This window comes from Sphaerodactylus townsendi, linkage group LG01, assembly GCF_021028975.2.
Source record: "Sphaerodactylus townsendi isolate TG3544 linkage group LG01, MPM_Stown_v2.3, whole genome shotgun sequence".
Classification (NCBI taxonomy): domain Eukaryota; kingdom Metazoa; phylum Chordata; class Lepidosauria; order Squamata; family Sphaerodactylidae; genus Sphaerodactylus; species Sphaerodactylus townsendi.
Genome location: NC_059425.1, coordinates 5,498,061 through 5,519,364, shown reverse-complemented (window position 1 = coordinate 5,519,364; position 21,304 = coordinate 5,498,061). Strand labels below are relative to the sequence as shown.

Sequence of the window (21,304 nt, the reverse complement as noted above, 5' to 3'; positions counted from 1 at the left end):
TACTTCGTCTGGATGGCGAAAATACAGTATTCCACACTAGAGCTATTTAGAAGCTTAGCCATTTTTGTTTTATCAGAGAGGAGCATAAATCCTGTTGGTAACACAGTTCTCAAATTGGTTCTGATGTTGTTGTACTTTGAACAATGGAGCAGAATATGAGAAAGTGTTACAGTTGTATCAGGACAGAAATACAGTATTCCTGTAAGGCAGGGGTCCCCAAACTACGGCCCCGGGGCCAAATGTGGCCCCCTGAAGGCATTTATCCGGCCCGCCAGGCATGGCGGCAATGGCTCCATTCATGTGCAGTGGGGGCTCGAGGGAGAGGAGGAACCGGCCCCAACGGCTGTTGATTGCAGTTACATGATGGCACCCCCAAATCTCCATGGATTTTCTGACCCAGAGTTGGAAACCTTACATGTGGCAACGCCTGCTCCGCCCTTCCCTCTCGGCTACTCCATGTGTTGCTCTCAGGCTTTCTGTTCCGCCCCACTCCCATTGGCATCAGCCAGGCTGGCGAATCGCTCGCTGGCTGCTAGGCAGGAAAGAACCCAGGAAGATACCTGATCCTGGGTTAGATGGAATGCTTCATTGGGGAAGTTCTGCTTTTTTTTTTTTTACAGGGGAAGGTATTCCACAGCCTCCCCAACAATATTTGGAGCCCACCCTGTACTTGACATTCTTTGGTCACTGTTCTAAAAATAGACCATGACAGAAAGGCTGAAAGGTGAAATCAAACATTTTACAATCATTTGTGCATAGGAATTTGTTCATAGTTTTTTTTAGTGCGGCCCTCCAACAGTCTGAGGGACAGTGAACTGGCCCCCTGTTTAAAAAGTTTGGGGACCCCTGCTGTAAGGGGTAAAATGAACTCATAACAACCAGATGAAAAACAGCTCTTTCCCCCAGATTTTGCCCTTGTTGGTATCATCCCCCCTCCTCCTCGGGAGTGCTTTTAAAAATGGGTTGAAGTCAGTGAATGGCATATTGAGTAACTTTATGCTGATAGTGTTACAACGGAGTAACGAATTAAGCTAAAGAAGCTCAAAGAAGCTCAAGCCAATACAGAATAAAATCAGAGAGATCTTTGTTCGGCCAACTGCGGGCAAGACAATATCAGGGGAGCCACACCAAAATGGCGGTGTGTTCTCACTTTTATAGTATTAATGACAGGCTATATCAAAATGGCAGCAAAGAATACACCCCAAAATGCCCACAATCATCAATCAATCATACAAAAGGTGGAGATTTTCCCTGTTCCCACAACACTTTGGGGCTGTCCAGAATCCCCATTAAAAGATGTCAGCATTTCACTCTTTGACGTTATATGAACCAAAAACCCTTGTTCTTCTTATGTATGTTTCAAGTTGCCCTATTTCTCAGACAAAGAGCCTGAACTTTCTCATAGGCCTTCCTATTGTTCTCAGGAAGAGGGCAACTTTTAAGGTTTCTCTTGGGTACAACAGGATCTTAAAAACAGTTTAGTTTGCACATTTTGTATAATTGTGAACAAAGGGGCATTTTTGGAGTTATTAGTCTAAGCTCGTAATAAAAAAAGGATAGGTTTAAGGCCTGCATGATTTCTTTGGTCAGCAGCTTTATGGTTGCCATCTCTCCAGTATAGTAAAAAAATAATGGAGGGAAGGAAGACATAACCTTTCTGGCTGGATCTAAAACCCTCTTTCTCTTTCTTTCTTGCTCTTGCTCTTACTTTCTACCACTTGCTCTGACTTTCTGCTTCTATCTCCTTTCTCTTTCTTCTGCGCCTACAATAGAACAACGATTATGGAACACCAGGAGAGTGTGCAGAGTGGGGGACCTCAGGGGAAGCATATGGAAAAGAAGCTGGGGGGTGGGGGTGGGATCCCCTGTGTGGAAGCCACATGGCAACTGCCCTGAATTAGCCGTGTCCTCTGGGAATTGTAAAGAACTTTTAACAACCCACCAGCATTGGTGGTTCTTATTTGACCTCTGGGAAGGAGTGGTGTTCCCCGCAAAGCTGGGGGGTGGCCAGGGGCTCTTTAGCAAGGAAGAGGTAAAGTGAGGGATACCTACCGAGGTTGCACCATTTCACTGTGGAATCCTTCCCTCCCCCCACCCTCCCAGTTCATGTGCCTCTAGAGCTCTTAGCCCTTTACTGGTGGCTTGCAGGCCTGGCCTACGGAGGAGCCTGCAGACAGGTCCAGGACCAGCCCAGGGGTCACCTGCTGTCAGGCGCCCGTCTTGCACGCTGACCTTTGTGTCCATAAGTGCCCCCTCTTTCGCTTGTAAGCTGCTTTGGGCCCCACCAGGCAGACAAGTAAATACATTTATCAAAGTCGTCCAAAAACAAGCTCCAAATTTTCGTTTTATGTCCTCAATGACAATACTGCAGGATAATTTCCAATCAAGTTGGCACAGTGCAAATCTAAGGACCGTCCAGTAAATAGGACTTTCTCCCAATACCCTTTTAAAGCTGAGGCTAGAGAAAGCTAGGGAGATTGTCAGACAAAGAGTTTGTGATATAGAGAGACAATCTGATTTAAGGCTCACTCAGATTCCAGGTGAAACCAGCCCCTTATCTATTTTTCCTAGAGAATAAATATCGTAGGAGGATGTTTTCATTGTCTCGTAGTAACACCCTGCCCTCCGCTGTCTTAGAGGGCAGATTCAAGAAAAACCCCTATGGACAGAGGCTCTGTTGTTGCTCCCTGGAAGAAATGGATTCCCTTGAACACAAGTTGCTTCAGTGCCCTCTATATGATAAGCTTAGAGAAGAAATCCTGGGGCCAAACTTGACTGAATGCAGCGGAAAAGATAATGAATGGAAATTGAACTCTTTGCTGTTGAGTAAGGACCAAAGAATTTCCAGTAATATAGCTTAGTTTTGTAAATAAAGGAAATGTTTTAGTAAATAAAGGAAAGCAGGTGAATGGGAGACCATCAGTTCTTTTAGAGGAATGTTAACATAAGTTCTGGAGTCCTAGTAGCATTTTCTCCTGATGTTTCACCTGCATCTGTGGCTGGCATCTTCAGAGGATCTCAGGAGAAAACGCTACTAGAACACGGCCATGCAGCCCGGAAACCACACAACACCCCAGTGATTCTGGTCGTGAAAGCCTTTGACAATACAAAGTCCTATTTTATAGTTTTTACTTTTTACCTCTTTGTAAACATTTGGAATTTGTCCTTTTATGAATTATTGTATTACCAGTTGTTAACTGTAAATAAATGTTCGTTCGTTCATTCATTGTCTTCAGTGAACTGTTTTGTCCACAACAGACCCATCTGTGGGTGGCACCCTCCAGCACCGTCACACCCACGTGGCTCTACCAGGGCACAGATGCTGCTGGACAGTCTGCAAAGTAGGAAAAAACCCCAACATGTCCTTCTCTGCGAGGCCCGGATAGCATAGCGAGGAGGCTGGAGTTCATCCCAACTCTGTCAGGGATGGACATCTGATGACCTCCCTGGGTGGGGAATATTGAGGGCAGCCCTTGAAAGCAGCTTTGGCTCCCTGAGGCCATGTTGCCCCCCGCCCCACCCGGCACAGGTGTCATGCCAGAAGATGGGAAGTAAAGATCCACTGCCGTGACCCCCTCCAACAAAGGCACGCAGTGTGAGCAGCAGGAGCCCCGGCACCACCAATCTCTGGAGCGCTTCATGGTGGTGTGTTCAAGTCCCTGTTCATTGCCAGCCTCCCTTTTGCCACGCCGAGGGGGGGAGGGGGGGCTGTGGATGTTGGGGCAGCAAGTGGAGGATACACAGCAGTGCCTCCAGCAAAGTATTTGCCAGGACCTTCACAGCTCATGGGGGGAGGGGGGCCTGAGTTCAAAGGGGGGGGGGAGGAGAGATGCCAAAAGGAAAGTCTACTCCCCCTCCCTCTTCCCAGGCAATGGACCAGCAGGCAGCAAAACACAAGGCAAATTCTGGGCATCGGCATCCCAGAGCAGCGCCCTGCGCGCCAAGTCCGCCAGCAGACACCAAGGAAGGAAGGGTCAGGTGATAGACAGCCCACTGCCACCCTGGCAGCACCCCACCTTATGGACCTGCCAGGGGGTCTCACCCAGACAGCTGCCCGGCCCCTTGACACAGCACAGTGGCCAGCTGCCCCCAAGGTCCACAACTGAGGGTAACCACGCACCTTGGGAGGTGGAGCAGGGCAGGGATCTGGCGGCATACTGTGGCCTCCCTCTCTCCCTGCAGCCTCTCTGTACCGCTTGTGGAGGGTGCATGGCCACGCTGGGCGGGAGCCCTTGGCAAGGCCATGCATCAGAGGCCATCGGGGTTCCCCTGCCGCTGTTCAGTGAAGTCTGGAGTATCCTACAGGTGTGGCCATGCACTGCCCTCATGTTACCGACAGGAAAATAAACAAAATATTTTCCTGAGTCAAGTTACCTGGCTACACTGGCTTCATGCCCGGATGCGGAGACTTGTGTGGTTCAGAAGCCTCTATAAGGCTCACAAAGAACGCTTATGTATGCTTGTGCCAATGATATATGGTTTCCCTCTTCTTTATGCCATTCTAGGATGTAATAAAAGCCCCTTTAGAGTTGAATTTATGATTTTCTTACGGTTTAGGATTATAGTTTGACCAGGTTCTCCAGTTAGTTTAAGGTTCTGTTATTGTTAGGTTTAGGAAAGTCTTGCCTATAAGTATATGTGTTTATCCCTTAAGATTTCCCTAATGTTTAAGTTTAGAAATGTTATTTGTGAAATTCGTGTCTGATGGCCAAAGCAGTGGCCTGAAAGGTTTGATATTAAGGGACAAGGAAGTTGGCTCTGGAATGCAGTTTAGACCAATGCCCAGCCAACTCCTTAACAAGGACAAAGACCCTCTTTGGACTTGTAAATCGAATCTGTTGCCAGCACCCAAAGGTCCCCAGCTGTTGGAAGACATGCAGGGATCACCATTGGACAGTTTGAACTTTTCTTTGTTTCAGCAACGTGAGGCGGGAGCCTCAGGGTATTACTAAAGGAAACAGCCATCTGATAAAGGAATTAGCTGGGTGTGGTAGCAAGCCCACCTGGATGAATGGGCCTTATCTGCTCTCCATTCAGCACCATTGCGAGATCTCGCAGGAAGACGGCTGACAGCGGGGTTTTGTAATCCCATTCAGAAGTTGTAATAGTATCTTGCTTTTGGGTTGTTTGTTCTCCTATTGGTGTTTGGTGAGGGACTTGCTCCCTCACCTCCCATTTCCCTGCCCCTTTGAAGTTTGGGAATAAAAGTTGTTGAACTGCGTTGCAAGACGCAATTCTCTCCTGACCGAGCTGTGACCACCGCTTGCAAATAAAATCCTTTTGCTTTGAAGAACATCAGCTTCCTGCACCTCATTACGTTGCTGATAACACTCACACACGTCTCCAGCTGCTGTGTGCAGCTCATGCAGGGAGCAAGCTTGGCTCGCCTGGGAAGGGGGAGCTCCTCACGGTTGCTCTTGTATGTGGCCGGGCCTCTGGGTCTCGCAGGCTCCTTTCCCAGCACCGCTGGCACCTGATAAGGTGCGCAGTCTGGTGCTGGGAGCAAAAGGATGCCCGGCCAGTGGGGAGAGGGCTGGTTGATTGCACCTGAAGTTGGCATCTTCCGTTATGCTGAGGCTTGTTGGCAGAGGGGGGTGGGGGGAGAGCCCTGAGCCCAGTGGTGGCGAACGTATGGCACGGGGTGCCAGAGGTGGCACTCGGAGGCCTCTCTGTGGGCACGCACAGACAGAGTTCATCATGTGGGGGGCGGAAAATCACTCCCCCCCACACACATCTAGGCTGGCCTGGGCCACTGAGCACGACGTGCGTGCACCACGGTGAGCAGGGAGGACTCGGCTGGCGGGCCTGGTGCCTGTGCTCCAGGTGGCTGCTGTCCGGGGGGCGCAGAGGAGGCAGAGATGCTAGAGAGGCACAGAGTGGTGCGCGCAGGACTTGCTGGAGGCTAGAGCAGGCTGGCCCCTGCTCGAGCGGGTGGGGCGGAGGAAGAGGGAGCCAGCCGTTTTTTGGGGTTGCAATTTGGGCTTGCAATTTGGGTTTGGGTTGCAATTTGGGCACAGGGCACTCGGTCTCGAAAAGGTTCGCCGTCACTGCCTTAGCCCTTCCTGTTGTGTGGGCATCCGCTGCTGCCATCCCCCTGACCACGTGAGCCTGAGCCCCCCACCCCCAGCAGCGCAGTTCGCGGGGCCCCTCATCTGTGGGCCTGGAGGCTGCAGCGCTGCTTCCCCGGCGAGCCAGAATGCACGGCAGCACTTCCCCTCCATAGAGCCCAGTCATGGCTTCAATCCGGGAAGCAACAGGAGACCTCCCCTGCGAAGGAGCCCTGAGGGCCGCGAGGTCGCCAACCTCCAGGGGGTGGCTGCAGAGCTCCTGGGGTGACACGGCTCTTCCAGCAGCTTCTCGTCGGGGATGCCGACGCTGGGCAGGGACATTCCGGGAGATTTGGGGGCCTCCTGGTACGCAACACTGCCAGGCCTCCCGGGAAACCGAGCTCTCTGCGGGCTGGAGCTCAGCGGGGGCTCCGGGAGATCCCCCGGTCCCGCCTGGAAGGTGGCAAGGAACGCGCCTGGAAGGTGCCAGGGAACGCGCCGTATTATGCAAATAACGCCCCGCCCCGCTCTTCGCGATTGGAGGGGCCGCCCGCAGAAGGGGCGGGGAAGGAGGCGTCGAAGAGGCTTCCGGGATGACAGGCCGCCCAGAGAGGACTTTCTGAACCCTTGGGGCCGCTCCTTCCGGCGCGTTTTCCTCTTCCCGGAAGTGTCGTTAGTTCCGCCTTCCCTTCCCCGGAAGTGGCGTCGTGCGCGCGTGACGCTGGAGGTGAGTCAGGGTAAGTGGGCGGACGGCGAGGCGTTTCCGTTTCCGGCGTGGGCGGTGGCGACGGCCGCGGGTGGAAGGCCGGACGGAGGGACCGAGCCAGGCAGGCAGGCAGGCAGGCAGGCAGGCAGGCCCGCCCCAGCCCAGCAGCAGCAGCCCGCCCGCCCGCCCGCCCGTCGCTGCCTCGGTGGGCCGGCCGGCCGGCCGGTGGGTCCCGCGGAGCCGGAGGAGGTGAGCGGCAGGGCAGGAGTGGGGCCCGCGGGGCTGGCTGGGGACCTTCGCCCCCCGCAGCCGGGCTTGGCCGGGAAGCCCCGCCTGGTGCAGCGCGAGGGGGGGGGGTCCCTTGGCCGAGGCCGCCCGCCCGCCCGCCGCCTCCCGTGGCAGAGAGTTCCGCAGAACCACGGCGACCTCCCTCTCGCCGTCACCCCCCCCCCACCGCCAGACTGTCATATTCCAGGGAGGGGGGGGTCTTTGCTGCAGGGCCCCCGCGTTCGGCCTACTGACGTCATCCCTTCGCTTCTAGCCGGTTGTGTCTGGGATGGGCCCCCCAGGAGAAATGGCCGGCGGGCGCAGCAGGGAGGGGCAGACCGGGCGGGGGGCGCTGCCGGGCATGCCCTTTCTCCTCCCCCCCTACTAGCTGTGGAGTGCTACTTCCGCCTGGCGGGGAGAGCCCCCCAGTGACCCCTCCAGGTGGCCTAAGGGAGGGAAGGAGCCCCCCCCCCCCGGGGGAAAGCCACCTGCCCTGACGGGGCTGCCAAGGGTCGGCTGCACTGCTCCCCTGCGGAGGTTGTACGGACAGACCGCGGGAGGGACTGAGAGCCCTTCGGGGGGGGGGCTGCGTGGCCCTGCTCTGGCAGTTCTTGCTTCAGATGCCAGCCATGGACACGGGCAAAACGTTAGGCGCCAGCTGCGCGGTGTGCTGTGCGTTTCCCAGGGGTTGTGTGGCCGCGTTCCAGCAGCGTTTTCTCCCGACGTTTCACCTGCATCTGTGGCTGGCAGCATCTGCAGAGGATCTTTGTGCTACTGCAACACGGCCATACAATCCAGGAAACCCACAACCCTCTAGTCATTCTGGCCAAGAAAGCCTCCGTCTGTGCCTGCAGATTCCAGCACGAAATAACCAGGAGCAAAAACATACATCCAGCAGCCGGTTGATTCCACCCGTGAAAGCCTTCAGCTGCATGAACGGGGTTATCAAGCACAGTCCTCCCGTACCTTTCCCATCTTCAGAGTTAGGAGAGTCGTGTCTGAGTCCAGTTTTCTGCACATGCTTTGCACTCTCCCCTCGAGCCCTGACTTGGCCACTTCACCAGAAGGTCTGGATCGACGGGCAGAACTCCAGCGCCCTCCGAGTGTAGAGGCCCGGGACTGTGGGGGCCCCGTTTGTGAGTGGCCGTGCATAAAAGCCAGCCTGGCCCGGGACTGGATGCTCTCTCCTTCTACCTTTGTGTAGTTAACTGGTTGGGTCGTGAGCCGCGTCCCCAGAAGAGTAACGGGTGCTCTCCTTCTGCACCCTACATGACTTATAAAGATGTGAAAGGCTTTTGCTCGGCTCTCCGTGAAGCTGTGCTTCCTGAGTGTCCAATAGCGCATGTCAGACAGACCCTGGGGGTGGCCCTCTTCCTGGCTGGTTGGCCGCAGGGCCAGTGGGCCGTCTTACTCTGCCACTGTACTTTCTGCGCTTTCTTTCGGTCACAGTGCTAAGCTGGGCAGGGGAGCCAGCACTAAATGCCCCATTTGCAGCCTGTGGTTAGAAGTTGACTGGTGTGTAATTACAGCCATTGATAGCGGTGGAGCCCCTTGGCACGGGGAGGTGGCTTCACAGGGTGGAAGAGTCTTCGCAAGGATGAGCGGCTGGAGTGATGTGTGTGGTGACTTCCTCTTGACAGGTAATTGTGCCTTTTCTCTCCCTCCCCGCTTTAGCAGCAGGAGGAAGATGAAGGCCGGCTGCAGCATTGTGGAGAAGCCGGAAGGAGGAGGAGGAGGAGGAGGAGGTGAGGCCGAGCCCTCTGTTCTCATCCCCTCTGGCCCTGATTCTTCTGAACGTGACACCCGGCAGAGCAAAGTCCCCCTGAAGGGCTGCTTTTCCCCTTGGGAGGCCCTGGCTCAGCCCTCCGTGTTGCTTCTGGGGCTCTTCCAGGCAGGGCCGAGAATGGGTGAGGCAGGCAGCGTAGTGCCCGGACGATGGGCTGACCCCCAGAGAAGGACACCAGGCCCCTTGACGCTTCTGCTAAGCAGGGGGACAGGCCTAAACAGCCTGAGGCCAAGAGAATATGACCCCGGGGGTGGGGGTGGGCAGGTGTATCTTGCAGAGACCCGGGGCTGGCAGGCGTGGCTGTCATTCATTGCCAGGTGCTTTGAAGAGTGTGGGTTGCGGGGCGGTCTTTGCGCAATCCCTGAGGGATCAGTTAGTCTTCCTAAGGGTCATGTTCAGTTTTTTACATTGAACCCTCCGCAGGCCTTGGGATCTGGGGTGGTTTTCCTCATGAGAAAGTGGGCGAATAGGTCTTGCTCTCCCTCTGGCTGGCTCTAAAAAGACAGGCCCAAAATGCCCTGCAAAAAGTGCTGCCAAGCAGGGGAGGGTGGTGAAGTGGTCTTGTGTTGGGGCTGCCCACTCGCCGCCCCCCCCCCCAGGACGCCAGAGTTCAGGAAGGGCTTGTCCGGAGTGGGGGGGGGGGGGGGCTGCTTGCCGCCTTCTAACAGCTCCCTGTCTGGCGTTGGGCTCTGCAGGCTACCACTTTCCCGACTGGGCCTACAAGACGGAGTCCAGCCCCGGCTCCCGCCAGATCCAGCTCTGGCACTTCATTCTGGAGCTGCTGCAGAAGGAGGAGTTCCGTCACGTCATCGCCTGGCAGCAGGGCGAATACGGGGAGTTTGTGATCAAGGACCCCGATGAGGTGGCGCGGCTGTGGGGCAGGAGGAAGTGCAAGCCCCAGATGAACTACGACAAGCTCAGCCGGGCCCTCAGGTCAGCAGGGCTGGCAGTGCTAGAAGGTGGCTGGGAGGGGCGGTGGGGGGGAGCTTGTGGGTGTCTTGAATGGAGCCCCTTGGCTTGGGTGATGCCCTCCAGGCGGGCCTTGTCAGTGGGTGTAGCCATCCTCGTTGCTGGCAGGCTGTGGGGGGGATTCTGTCCTGGTCCCTGGCAGTCCGGCCTGCCTTGTGATTCATGTGGCTCAGGGGTCTGCAACCTGCGGCTCTCCAGATGTTCATGGACTACAATTCCCATCAGGCTGAGTAAGAATTGTGAATCCTCAGGCTATCTGAAAAGCAAAAGGTTGCAGACCCCTGATGTGGCTGAAGTCCTGCCATCTAAAGTATGTGGGCTGGAATCACGTGCTCACATTTCTGGAACCAAGAACCGTGTGTGTTTGGTGGAACTGGTCTCTGAGCAATGAAGCAGCTGGATTTCCAGGGACGTTTCCCCGGTGCTGCTCCCTCCCCCGAGCACTCTTTCGATCTTGGGTGGTGGGGATGAGAGTCTTCATTTAGCCAGTTCCTCATACCTGGTAAGGGAAGAACCGTTGATCTTTACGAAGGTCAGACAACTGGATTTACCTTGATGAGCTGTTGGTTTTCCTGGACTTAATTCCATTATTGTGGAAGCCATGTTAATAATGGCAGTTTGCTGCTTGGACACACGTGCACTAGAAGTCCTCTGTTTAGTGGGTGGATGTCAGCTTTGCCACGGGGTCTTTCCTGGCTTTTCATAGACAACACTTCAGGGGTGGTCTGGGTGGTCTCTGCTGCTCGGCTGCCTACCCAAAGGTGTTCTGTTGCCCTGAGATGTTAGCCACAGTATCCAGGCTCGTGCGTGTCATGCTTTTGACTCTGTCTTGGCCCAGACAATCGTGCTGTGGCTGTTCCTAGATTCACCAGACCTTTGTCTGGCCTCCAACACCCTGCCTGTCGCAAGAACTCTTTCGCTGGCCAAGTGCATGGGGCTCTTAAGCCGAGAGCACCAACGGGCAAGGGGTTTGGTTTCTCCTGCCGGGTCCTGGCTGAGAAACCAGCTGGCTGCTTTGGGCCCTCTGAGCCTCTGGCTGGCCCAGGCCGGCAAGGCAGCGCTTGTGGTAGTTTACAGAACGGAAGAGGAAGGAAGTAACGTATTGGCCAGTGCATATGTGCTGGTGGATTCCTGGGAAGGGAAGCGAAGTCCTGAGCCAGTTTTTCTTCAGTTCTGCTGAGGGTGGCAGGAGGGAGATGAGTCAGCGGGGCTTTCCCTGGGCTTCCCTCTCCTCACGCTGCTGCCCGATCCTGTTCCAGCTGAGACTAGCCTGAGTTGTTGGACACGTGCGGTCTCTGTCTTTTGTTCTGCAGATACTACTACAACAAGCGCATCCTGCACAAGACCAAGGGGAAGAGGTTCACGTACAAGTTCAACTTCAATAAGCTGGTGATGCCCAATTACCCCTTCATCAACATCCGGCCCAACGGTGAGTGGAGGAGGGGCAGTGGCCGTGTGGGGCTGTGGTCGGGGGCCGGGGGGGGTCTCCTTGGGACGTACGTGGGAGGTCTGGGCTTGCTCAAACGCAGCGCAGGAAGTGTGGGAGAAAGCTTCCAAACACTTTATGCCAGGGCTGAACTTTGTAGCATTTGCATCGGGTTCGGTTCCATTTGCTGCTTGTTGCGTAACCCTCGGTGACTAATCCAGGTCAGGCACTTATCATCTTAAACGCAACACCCGTGGCGTAAAATCGGAAGAAGCGAGGCTGCCAGCTCTTCCTTTAAAAAAAAAAATATTGTATTGCTTGAATTATTTCATTATGTATTTGTACACTTTGTCTTACATTTTCAAACAATACATTTCCCCCCTTTTTCTCCCTCCCCCTATAATATCTTCTTTACATTTTTGTTTTACACAAACAGCAGTAAGTTCATTCTTTGTTGTCTCTTCTCCCGTATTTCTTCAGTGACTCCAGCTTCTTTCATCCAGTCCACTTATATTGTCCATATCTCCAGAATTTCGCTCTGTTTCTCTTCCCACAGTTCATTTTTTGATACTATATCGAAAATATCCAGTGTCACTTGTTCCCAAATATATTCCAGCCATTTTTGGATTGTCCATTTTTCCTTTCCTTTCCAACCCAATGCTGTTGTTCGTGTGGATTTCCTAAGATGCTCTTTTGTTGATCGTGTGCGTTCCCATCTAAACTGACTGTTCCTTTGTGCCCCTTTCAGGGGACGCCTGTCTCACAGCAGCAGGACTGACCCTCTTGCTTTTGGGGGGGGGGAGGGTGTATGCAGGGGCTCTGCACAAACACTGTGCAGGTGTGATCCCAAGGAAGGCCCCACCCACCCAAACACGCAGGTGGAGAGGCACTGGTGGAGAGCCGCGTTCCATTTTCTTCTGGAGCTGCTTCTGCAGCTGCCATGCCTGCTGGCCTCTGCTGACCCCCCACCCCCCGGTTTCCCAAGGGCTGGAGTTTGTGGCAGGTTGGAGGGTGGGGCTGGGCTCAAGAGAGGCCTCTTGATTTCCTTGCTGGTGCTTTGGGCTGGGCAGGGAGCTGCTGGGGGGAAACCTCAGCAGGTGTCATCTGAGTGCGTTCCTGTCTGCCCTACGGCCGAAGGGTGAGCGGAGCAGGGAGTTCTCCAGGGGAGGTGGGGGGGGGTCCAGTTTTTGTGAGGAAGGGGAGGCTCTTGGGGGCACGGGCCATGTCTGTCTGTCGTCTGCAGCAGATTTCCAGAGGCATCTTGCCTTTCAGATCTCTGGTGAGCTTGAAGTGCAGGTTTGAAAGGGTTTGTCTTTCTTTGCTCTCGCGCCAAACATCCATTCCTGGAAACCGGAGCCCAGGGGGTCTTGCCTCGGCCTGGGTGTGGACTGCTGAGCTAGATTTCCCCTCTTGGCTCTGCAGAAGGGCACCCTGGCCACGGAGCCAGGCAGCTGCACGTTCCTAAGGCTAGAGTTGCCCATGCGGATTCCCGCAACAAGTCTGGGCAGTTTTCTGCCAGTGACTCTTCCTCTCTTCCTGCTGGCAGGCACTCCCTGGGTCAGGTGTGGAGAGGAGAGCGGAGTGCCAAAGAGCCCCAGAGTGCCTCTCTGGGATGACAGCTTGTTTTCTTTCCTCCTGCCGGGAGAGAGGGGTGGAGGCCGACCCATCTAACCTGTTCTGGGGAAGCATCAGCCGCAAGGCCTGCTCTTCGGTCACACCCACGGACGTGTCTGAAGCAAGACCCTGCCTGGCCTGTGGCGCTCAACTGGCACAGGGCTCTGCCAGGCTGCTTTCGTTAAGCTTTGGGAAGGATAGCCGGGTGTATCGGGAGGGGTGAGAGTGACTCACCTCTCCTTTGTGCCCCCTCCCTTAGTCCCACTCCTCACTGATCTTGCAGAAGGACTCAACTCTGCTGGGCGCCGGTGATGCCATTTTTGTCATTTATTATTTCACAGAATTTAATCTATTTTGACCGTTCTTGATTTTAAAAGTATATTTGGCTCGTCATCACCCACCAAGCCCGGCTGCAGAGGAGGCGGTTGGGAAATAATCTAAACAGAAATGTGGGATCCCTGAGATTTTTGTCTGAAGCTGGTGGGGGCTCCTTGGAAGAGGGGCTGGCTGTGGCAGAAAAGGTCTGGGGCAGCAGCCGCCTCTGTGGATTATTCGAGAGGGCTTTTTTATGCAGGAGATGGATTTGCACTGAACCAGATGATCCCCAAAGGTTCTTGGACAGGCTGCTGGGATCTGTAGTCTATACTATTGTGCGTACTTTGGTGTCAGTCGGATCCTGCTACGTAATCTTCATTCAATTAGTCGTGTTCACGCTCACGTGTGGGTTAAGTGCCAGCAGGTTGCTTCCGAGACGTGGCAGCCCTCCGAAATGTGCTGTCGTCAGCAGCCTTGCAGGCAGAGGGTCGTGGCTTCCTGCATGGGGTCAGCCCATCGCCTACGGGGTCTTCACCTTTTCCTTGCGGCGGCATCTTTCCCAGTGACTCTTCTTGTTATGTGGCCAAAATGCGACAGCCTCAGTTTAGCCATTTCAGCTTCTAGATACCCACTGATTTGGGGTTTCTGGGGCAGTTCACGGTATCCACGGCGCTCCCCTCCAATGTCACGTTTCAAAGGAATTTACTTTCTTCCTGCCAGCTTTCTTCATTGTCCACCTTTCACAGCCATTCATAGCAGTGGGGAATAGGATGGCATGAATTAACTTGGTTGGCAGTGACACATCCTTACACTTAAGGCTCCTTCACGGCCGCCCTTCCCAGTCTGGTTCCTGGGTTGCAGCCTCTCCCTTTCCGTTGATGATGGAGCCAAGGAGTCAGAAGTCCTCACCAGTTTCCTCCTTGTCCACCCTAAAGCCGAGTGATTCCCCAACAGTCACAACTTTTGTCTTTTTGATGTTCAGCCATCGCCCTGCTTCTGCTTTAAGTTCCACCAGTAGTCGTTCCTTTGCTATTTTCTGCCAGTAATGTGGTATCCTCTGCATATCTCAGATTGCTAATATTCCCTCAATTTTCACTCTACCTTCATCTAAATCTAATCTAGCATTTATTATGACATGTCCTGCATAAAGATTGAAGAGAAAGAGAGATAAAATACATCCTTGTCTTTACCAGCTGTTTCTCCGACTGTTGTCCTTACAGTTGCTTCTTGTCCAGAGTACAGGTCGTGCATCAAAACAGTCAGATGCCGTGGCACCCCCATTTCCTTTGATGCCACAGCTTTTCCAGATCTACACAGGCAAAAGCTTTGCATTAATCTGTGAAACAGAAGCTGATTTTCCTCTGAAATTTTCTCGTGTTCTCCAGTAACAAATGTAAATTAGCAATATGACCTCTAGTGCCTCCTCCTTTTCTGAATCCAGCTTGCACATCAGGCATTTCTTGTTCCATATATGATAACAGTCTTTGCTGTAGGATTACTCATATGATTAATTAATATGATGGCCCTTTCTCTCCCGATAGTTGCTGCAGTCTTTGATGTCTCCTTTTTTTCAGAATTGGAATGTGAATTGGCAGTTTCCAGTCTGTTGGCCATTGTTTTGTTTTCCATGTTTGTTGCCATATGCTTATCAAGATTCTGGTTTTTAGATTTCTGATGGATTTTGTGTCCCAAATCCTATCTCTTAGTGTGTTGAATGTCTCATCCATCCATCACCTTGAGTCCCAGTGAGAAAGGTGAACAATGAATAATGTAAATAAAAGCAATAGAAATTGCTGGGTCAGCAGCAGAGTGCCCCTAGGGCAGGAGTGGGCAACCTAGGGTGCTCCAGATGTTCATGGACTACAATTCCCATCAGCCCCTGCCAGCATGGCCAGTTGGCAGGATCTGATGGGAATTGTAGTCCAAGAACATCTGTAGTGCCATAGGTTGTCCCCCCCTACTTAGAGCGTGTTGGTTGGGGATTGTTTAGCAGTCAGAGCAGTGTGGAAAATGATTCTTAAAAAGAGAAAGCGCGGGAAGCCCTGAAGGGGGGCCCAGCAGAAATAAGCAGTGGTCACTTTCCAGCTTTTTCTCTGAGCGCTGGCTGAGCATCACAGCCAGGCCCCGGCTCAACTCTCAGGCCCTGGTGCTGACTCCCCCCTCCCCCCCAGCTTTCGCATAAGCTTTCCTCTATTCTCATTTGTTTAAAGCATTTGTAGGAACTCAAGGTAACTAACTTATGATGGAAAAAAATACATAAGAATCTCTAAGAGCAGCAGTGGCGTAGTGGCTAAGAGCAGGCGCGCTCTAATCCATAGGAACCGGGCTTGATTCCCCGCTCTGCCGCTTGAGCTGTGGAGGCTTATCTGGGGAATTCAGATTAGCCTGTGCATGACCAACACATGCCAGCTGGGTGACCTTGGGCTAGTCACAGTTCTTCCGAGCTCTCTCAGCCTCTCAGTTCTCACAGGGTGTTTGTTGTGAGGGGGGAAGGGAAAGGAGATTGTCAGCCCCTTTGAGTCTCCTTGCAGGGGAGAAAGGGGGGATATAAATCCAACTCTTCTTATTATTATTTGAAATAATTTAAAATGGCCCGTAGGGAAAAGAACTAGTCAGTTGGCTCCTGAAGATAGAGGGGGGTGGGGGGCTGGGTGCACCTCACTGGGAATGTGTCTCAAGAACCGGGGGGGGGGGGCTGCACCTGAAAAGGCCGCCTGTCACGTGCCCCCCTCCCAACTAGCTTCTTTGGTCAGTGGGACAGTCGGTGGAGCCCTTCCCTGTGATCCCAGTTTCTAGGCAGGGGACACCCGGGTCCTAAGTCAAGTAGGCTCTGGGGCAGTGATGGCGAACCTTTTCGAGACCGAGGACCCAAATTGCAACTCAAAATCCACTTATTTATTGCAAAGTACCAACATAGCAATTTAACCTGAATACTGAGGATTTAGTTTAGAAAAAACAGTTTGCTTCAAGGCATGCGTTACTCGGGAGTAAATTTGGCGAAGCAACTGTACAATGCATCGAACGGGTGAATCACAACACTAGGAGGGTTTATTCAGAAGCAAGGCCAGCCTAGATATGTGTGGGGGTGGGGGTGACCCCTTGCTTGCGAGGGGCCGCAGCACTGAAGGAAGCCAAGATGCGACTTGCCTTTGCATGCCGGGGCCTTCTCTTGCACCTCGTCTTCCTCTTGCATCACTGGCACGACACGCACGCGCCCGGTTTCCAGAGTGGGCCTCTGTTCCTGACGCCGGTCTCCTGTTTCCTCCTCTCCCTGCAGGTGCCGTCCCGCAGAGCGCCCCTCCAGCCCCGACGGCTTCCTCCCGCTTCCACTTCCCTCCGCTGGACAGCCACTCCCCCACCGAAGACCCCCAGCCGAACCGCTTCTCAGCCCGGTCCCTGGTGCCGCCCGGCCGGGAGTCCCTCAAGAACGGCAGCCTCGGGGAGAAGTCGTCTCCGGGGCCGGAGCTGGACGGCAGCTCTCCCGACTGGAGGCCCGGGGTGGACGTCCTGCCCTCTCGCAGCCCGGCCTCCGGCATGGGTGGGGCCGGCCCCCCGAAACGCAAGCCGGACCTGGTGCTTCCCCTCTTCAGCCGGCCGGGGCTGTACCCGGACTCCCACAGCCCTTTCGCCCTCTCCCCCCTGCCGGCCCGCGGAGGCGTCTTGAACATCCCGCTCTCCCCGGCCTTGTCCCTGACGCCCACCCTCTTCTCGTACAGCCCCTCCCCCGGCATGAGCCCCTTTCCAGGCAGCAGCTGCTTCTCCTTCAACCCGGAGGAGATGAAGCACTACCTCCACTCGCAGGCCTGCTCCGTGTTCAACTACCACCTGAGCCCCAGGACTTTCCCTCGCTACCCAGGGCTGCTGATCCCGCCCCTGCAGCACCCCCTCCACCACCCCCAGGGGCCTCCTGAGGATCAGCCCCCGTTCCCCATCAAGCTGCAGCCCCCGCCCGTTGGGCGCAAGAACCGAGAGCGGCTGGGGAGTGGCGGAGGGGCGGGGGCTCTGCAGGCACCGCCCCCCTTGTCTCCTCAAGTGAAGATGGAGCCCGTTCTGGACAAGGAAGCGGAGAGCGGAGATTCCCCCGAGCAGAAGGACCAGGGGGCCAAGGAGGACGGGGCCAGCCAGGAGCTGGGGAGGGCCCTGTTTGCCAGGCCGGTGGCCCCCTCTTGGCCCGTGGCGCCCTCCTCCCCAGCGCCCCCGCCTGCAGCAGCCGCAGCGGAAAAGCCCAGGCCGGAGGAAGGAAGGGGCGAGAGAAGCCCCCTGGAGCCGGCGGGCGACCTGAGCGCTCAGGAGAAGAGGGAGGATGCGGCCATGCCTCCCAAGCTGCGTCTCAAGCGCCGCTGGCACGGCGACCGACAAGCGGACCTCCGGGAAGAGAGCTGGGGCCGGAAGCCCCTCTGGGGGGACAGTCCCCTGGGCGGCCCGCACAGCCTGGTCGCCCCCAAGGCCGTTGCAGCTGCCGCCACCGCAGTGGCTGATGCCTAGAGCGGCCCGTGGCGAGCGAGTTTCCCGGGGGTTCTAATGTAGCAGAGTTTGCCTAGTGGGGGGTGGAGGGGAGGGGGCTGGAGGTGGTTCCGTGTGTGTTTGCTCAGAGAACAGGCCCAGCTTGTCAGGTTCTAGGGTTGGGGGGGGGACACTTGCCTGTTCCGTTTCTGCAGGGCCTGCCTCTCTAGCTGCCGCCGAGGTGAGCAGACGCTCCCACGTTGCTTTTGTTCTCTGCCGTTTCTAGAAGCCGGATCCGGTCTGAATGTAGATAGTTCTTTTCTATGGAGTCAGGTGACAACACAGAAGGACTTCACAACCGAAACGTGTCCCCCGTCCAAACAGGAAGGGGCTTTGTTGGGCGGGGGGGTTCCGGGACGTTGCACTGTGTCTTGACGTTTTAAAAAGCCGAGATTGCCGGCGGACGGCGCAAACCAACCAAGAAAGTGGCCGTGGGCTGGGGGGACGGGGGGGCGCTCCGCACGCTTGGTGGCTGTCGGGGGGTGGGCTTTGCAACCTAAGTGTTACTTCTAGGGAGGGGGAGGGGGGAGGGAGGGAGTGATCTCGTGGCCACACTTCAAATGACCTTCTTGAAATCTTGGAGAAGCCATGACAGGCTGCTGCAGAATCTTTTCAGGGAAGAGGGAGGAATGTGGGTGTGGAACCAATCCGGATGCCTTTAGTCAGAGCCCTTCTTGTTCTCGTGGATGGGGCTGGGGGAAGCGTGGGGGCAGGGAGGGGGCTGGATGCCAGAGGCTGGGGGGGGGGAGCGGCTCCTTCCTCCCTGCGAGTCAAATTCCCTGCTGGAGACGGCAGACTTTGCTCGCGTGAGGGTGGGGAGACGAGCTGTGGGAAGGGGGGGACCTCTGCCCGGCTGAATGGGGCAAGGGGGAGCAGGTGCCTCCGTCACTTATGAATGTGCAGGAAGGGGGTGGGGGCAGCACAGGAGCACATGCAGAAGTCGCTCCCCCCCCCCCCACTGCTCCTGAGGAGGGCTGGCTTGGGCGCTCCGAGGGGGACGCGGAGAAGCCCGGTTCTCGTCCTGCCACGCCAGAGCTCTCTTCCTCATAGCTTTCTTGGAAAGCCCCCGGAGGTGAGAACGTGGCTCGCTGGGCAAGGTGTGCTGAGGATTCCAGCAGTATTCAAGTGGTGGCCCGCCAGCCACGGAGCGGGCAGAGAAATAGCGTGGACACTGGCACGGCCTCCCTGGCTGATCAGCTGTGGGAATGGTTGGTGTGGGTTTCACGGGGGGCTGCGTGGCCGTGGTCTGCAGCCCGGAAAACCCACCACAACCAGTTGAATCCGGCCGTGAAACCCTTCGACACAAGGCAGCCGTGGGAGTCTTCGCGGAGGCTCCCGTGAGCAAGCCCAGCTGGACTCCCCTGCCCGGTCAGTCACGTTCCTCTCCGAGGTGCCTCTTCGCAAGGAGAGTTTCATGGGGCGGCTGTGGGTGAGCTGGATTCACGTCCTTTAGTGCTTTGGAGGCCAACCAGATTGTGGAGGTGGGAGCTCTCAAAGGTCAAAGCCCTCCTTGCCAGATGCCCGAGGGAGGGAGAGGGCCTTGCCGCTTGGGGGCTTGCATGCTGAGCATCTGCACGGTGCTCCTGGCCTTGAATGCAGCTCCTCTTCACAAAGGACGCACGGGTTGCTCCTCTGAAGCTGAGGCCACCACAGGCAGCGAAGTGAAATGACCGCAGGTGTGTTGGGGAGAGGAAGGGCAGGGAAGGTGTGTGACGGGGTCAGAGGGGAGCTGCCGTCCTCAGCTCAGAGTGCTGTGGTGAGCCAGAGACGCGGGTGCCCTTTAGGGCGCTCGGCTGGCCCCGCAGGGGCTTCTGTCCTCCCCGGCCTTGAGCTTGGGCCACCAGCCTTCGAGAGAGCGCTCTGGTCCGGGGGCTGGGGGCGGAGGGTCCGTGGCGGTCGGCTGGGGGGAGGGAGGGGGCTCTGACTCAGGAATTGAAACACGAGGCCTTTGCAGATTAGTCAATGCACATCTTGCTGTCCATCAAACCCAAGTGCCAGGAGGGGGGGCGGGGGGGCTCTGGTTTTGCGTGGAGAGCGGGTGTTGCCGGCAGAGCCCCTTCGCTCCCTCCTGAGGACACGACGGTCGTGGGGAGTTTTCCTTTGGTCTGGGCTCTTTATCAGATAGCCATTGCACTTCAGTGTGAGAATTCCTCGTTCAGGGATAAAAGGACTCAGGTTTGGAGGGCGACGAACCCGAGACCCCGGGGGGGGGGGCGTTGGCGCTGCCTTCTCGGGGGTGGGGGTCAGCAGGTCCCCAGAAGCAGCTCTGCCTCCCTCTCAGCTGGCTCAGGAAGCCACCCCTTGCTTTGCCGGGGGGGGGCGGGGGCGGGGGCGCAGGGGGTGTATTCTTCCTAGCAGGAAATGAAGCCAGTGGTGAGCTTAGCAAAGAACCTGTTCCTTGTGCCAAATATTTACAGCCAGTGGAGTGTGAGTGGTTGAAATTCCACTTATGACTAATCAGGAGCATAATTCGTATTGTACTTTTTGATTTGCTAGCCATAGAAAACAAAAACTTGAAGCCACGCCCACCAGCCACGCCCTCCCGGCCGAGGGTCGGGGAGCTCTTCGTATTCCCCCCACTTCGAGGGTCTGGCTGCCCTTGGGCTTGGAGCCCTCTTGCTGTGGCCGCTGCCCAGACTCCCCTTTGGATGGGAGGACGGTGTCCCTTCGGCACAGCGAGTGACCGGACGCCAAAGAGGAGTGGGAGAGACCCAGGCTCCTGGGGTTGGTGGGGCCCCCCCCCAGGAGGTAGCGTCCTCTTCTGCCCCCTCCCCTGCCTGCCCCGGGTGCGTTCCCATATTGCCGTGTTCGAAGGCGTGTGGTTTCTTTATTCCATGCATTGTTTTGCTTTTTGAAAAAAGTAACTCCTTTTCCTTCGGTCTTGCGGATCTTGGTGGGTTTTCACAAGAGCGATTTCTTTGGTTTGGTATACTTTCGATTAGGTTTCTTTTTCGATTGTTCGGTTTTAGCGTGTTAAAGTGACGCAGTAGTTACTGACTTTTCCTTCGTCACTCTTCATGGGACGAGGTCCCTTCTTGACGAAGCTCCGGCTCTCAGCAGGGACAGCTCGCCCGGACGGCTGCTCTTCGCTTGAGGTATTTGTCCGTGTAAAGCAGGATTAAAATTGTGTGTAAAAAAAAGTAAGTAGTCCTCATGCTTTTGTGCAGTGCCTTTAGACGTTCCACTTTCTATAAAGTCTTCAAAAAAAAAAGTTTGCGTATATATTATATATATGATGTAATGTTATAGAGATATATGTATAATATACATATTTTTCCAGGGGTATCTGATAGCTCTGTATTTTGGTATGAAAGTTGATATGAAAAGTATTTTACCTCAAATTAAGAAGTTAAATAAACCTTTTAAATAACCCTCCCAGGCTGCTTTGGGGTTTTTGGCTTTGGTGACCTGGCTGCATCTACTGGCGTAGAGTCAAGGGGGGCACCGGGGTGGGGGGGTCAGCAGCCACCAGGCACAGCTCCGGCAGGTCCCTGGGAGAGCCGTCACAAACCCTGCGGCAGGCGAGTCTGCGTGTGTGCGTGGCATACTGGTGGCTAACCCATGGTGCTCCAGATGGTCATGGACCATACTGGCAGGGGCTGATGGGAATTGTAGTCCATGACCATCTGGAGCGCCATGGGTTGGCCACCCCTGGTGTAGCACATTGTCCG

The 21,304-nt window shown here is 55.5% G+C and overlaps 1 protein-coding gene across 2 annotated transcripts; it reads left to right on the top strand.

Annotated features, from left to right (window-relative positions):
• Positions 1–6,803: 6,803 nt before the first annotated feature.
• Positions 6,804–21,005, top strand: ETV3 (ETS variant transcription factor 3). Of its 2 annotated transcripts, none has more exons than XM_048509313.1 (5): positions 6,804–7,002; positions 8,695–8,759; positions 9,502–9,739; positions 11,089–11,204; positions 16,408–21,005. In XM_048509313.1, exons 2-5 carry the CDS (start codon positions 8,708–8,710, stop codon positions 17,613–17,615), a joined length of 1,614 nt encoding a protein of 537 aa, XP_048365270.1. In that variant the 5' UTR covers positions 6,804–7,002; positions 8,695–8,707; the 3' UTR covers positions 17,616–21,005. The 2 variants fall into 2 exon arrangements, with proteins under 2 accessions (XP_048365270.1, XP_048365261.1); XM_048509304.1 differs by having other exon boundaries at positions 8,695–8,765.
• The last annotated feature ends 299 nt before the right edge of the window (positions 21,006–21,304 follow it).

Coding starts and splice junctions, on each gene's coding strand:
- ETV3 (XM_048509304.1), top strand. CDS start 8,708: ATGAAGGCCGGCTGCAGCATTGTGGAGAAGCCGGAAGGAGGAGGAGGA. Junction 8,766..9,501: donor AGGAGGAGGAGGAGGAGGAG/GTGAGGCCGAGC, acceptor TGGGCTCTGCAG/GCTACCACTTTCCCGACTGG. Junction 11,205..16,407: donor CATCAACATCCGGCCCAACG/GTGAGTGGAGGA, acceptor CTCTCCCTGCAG/GTGCCGTCCCGCAGAGCGCC.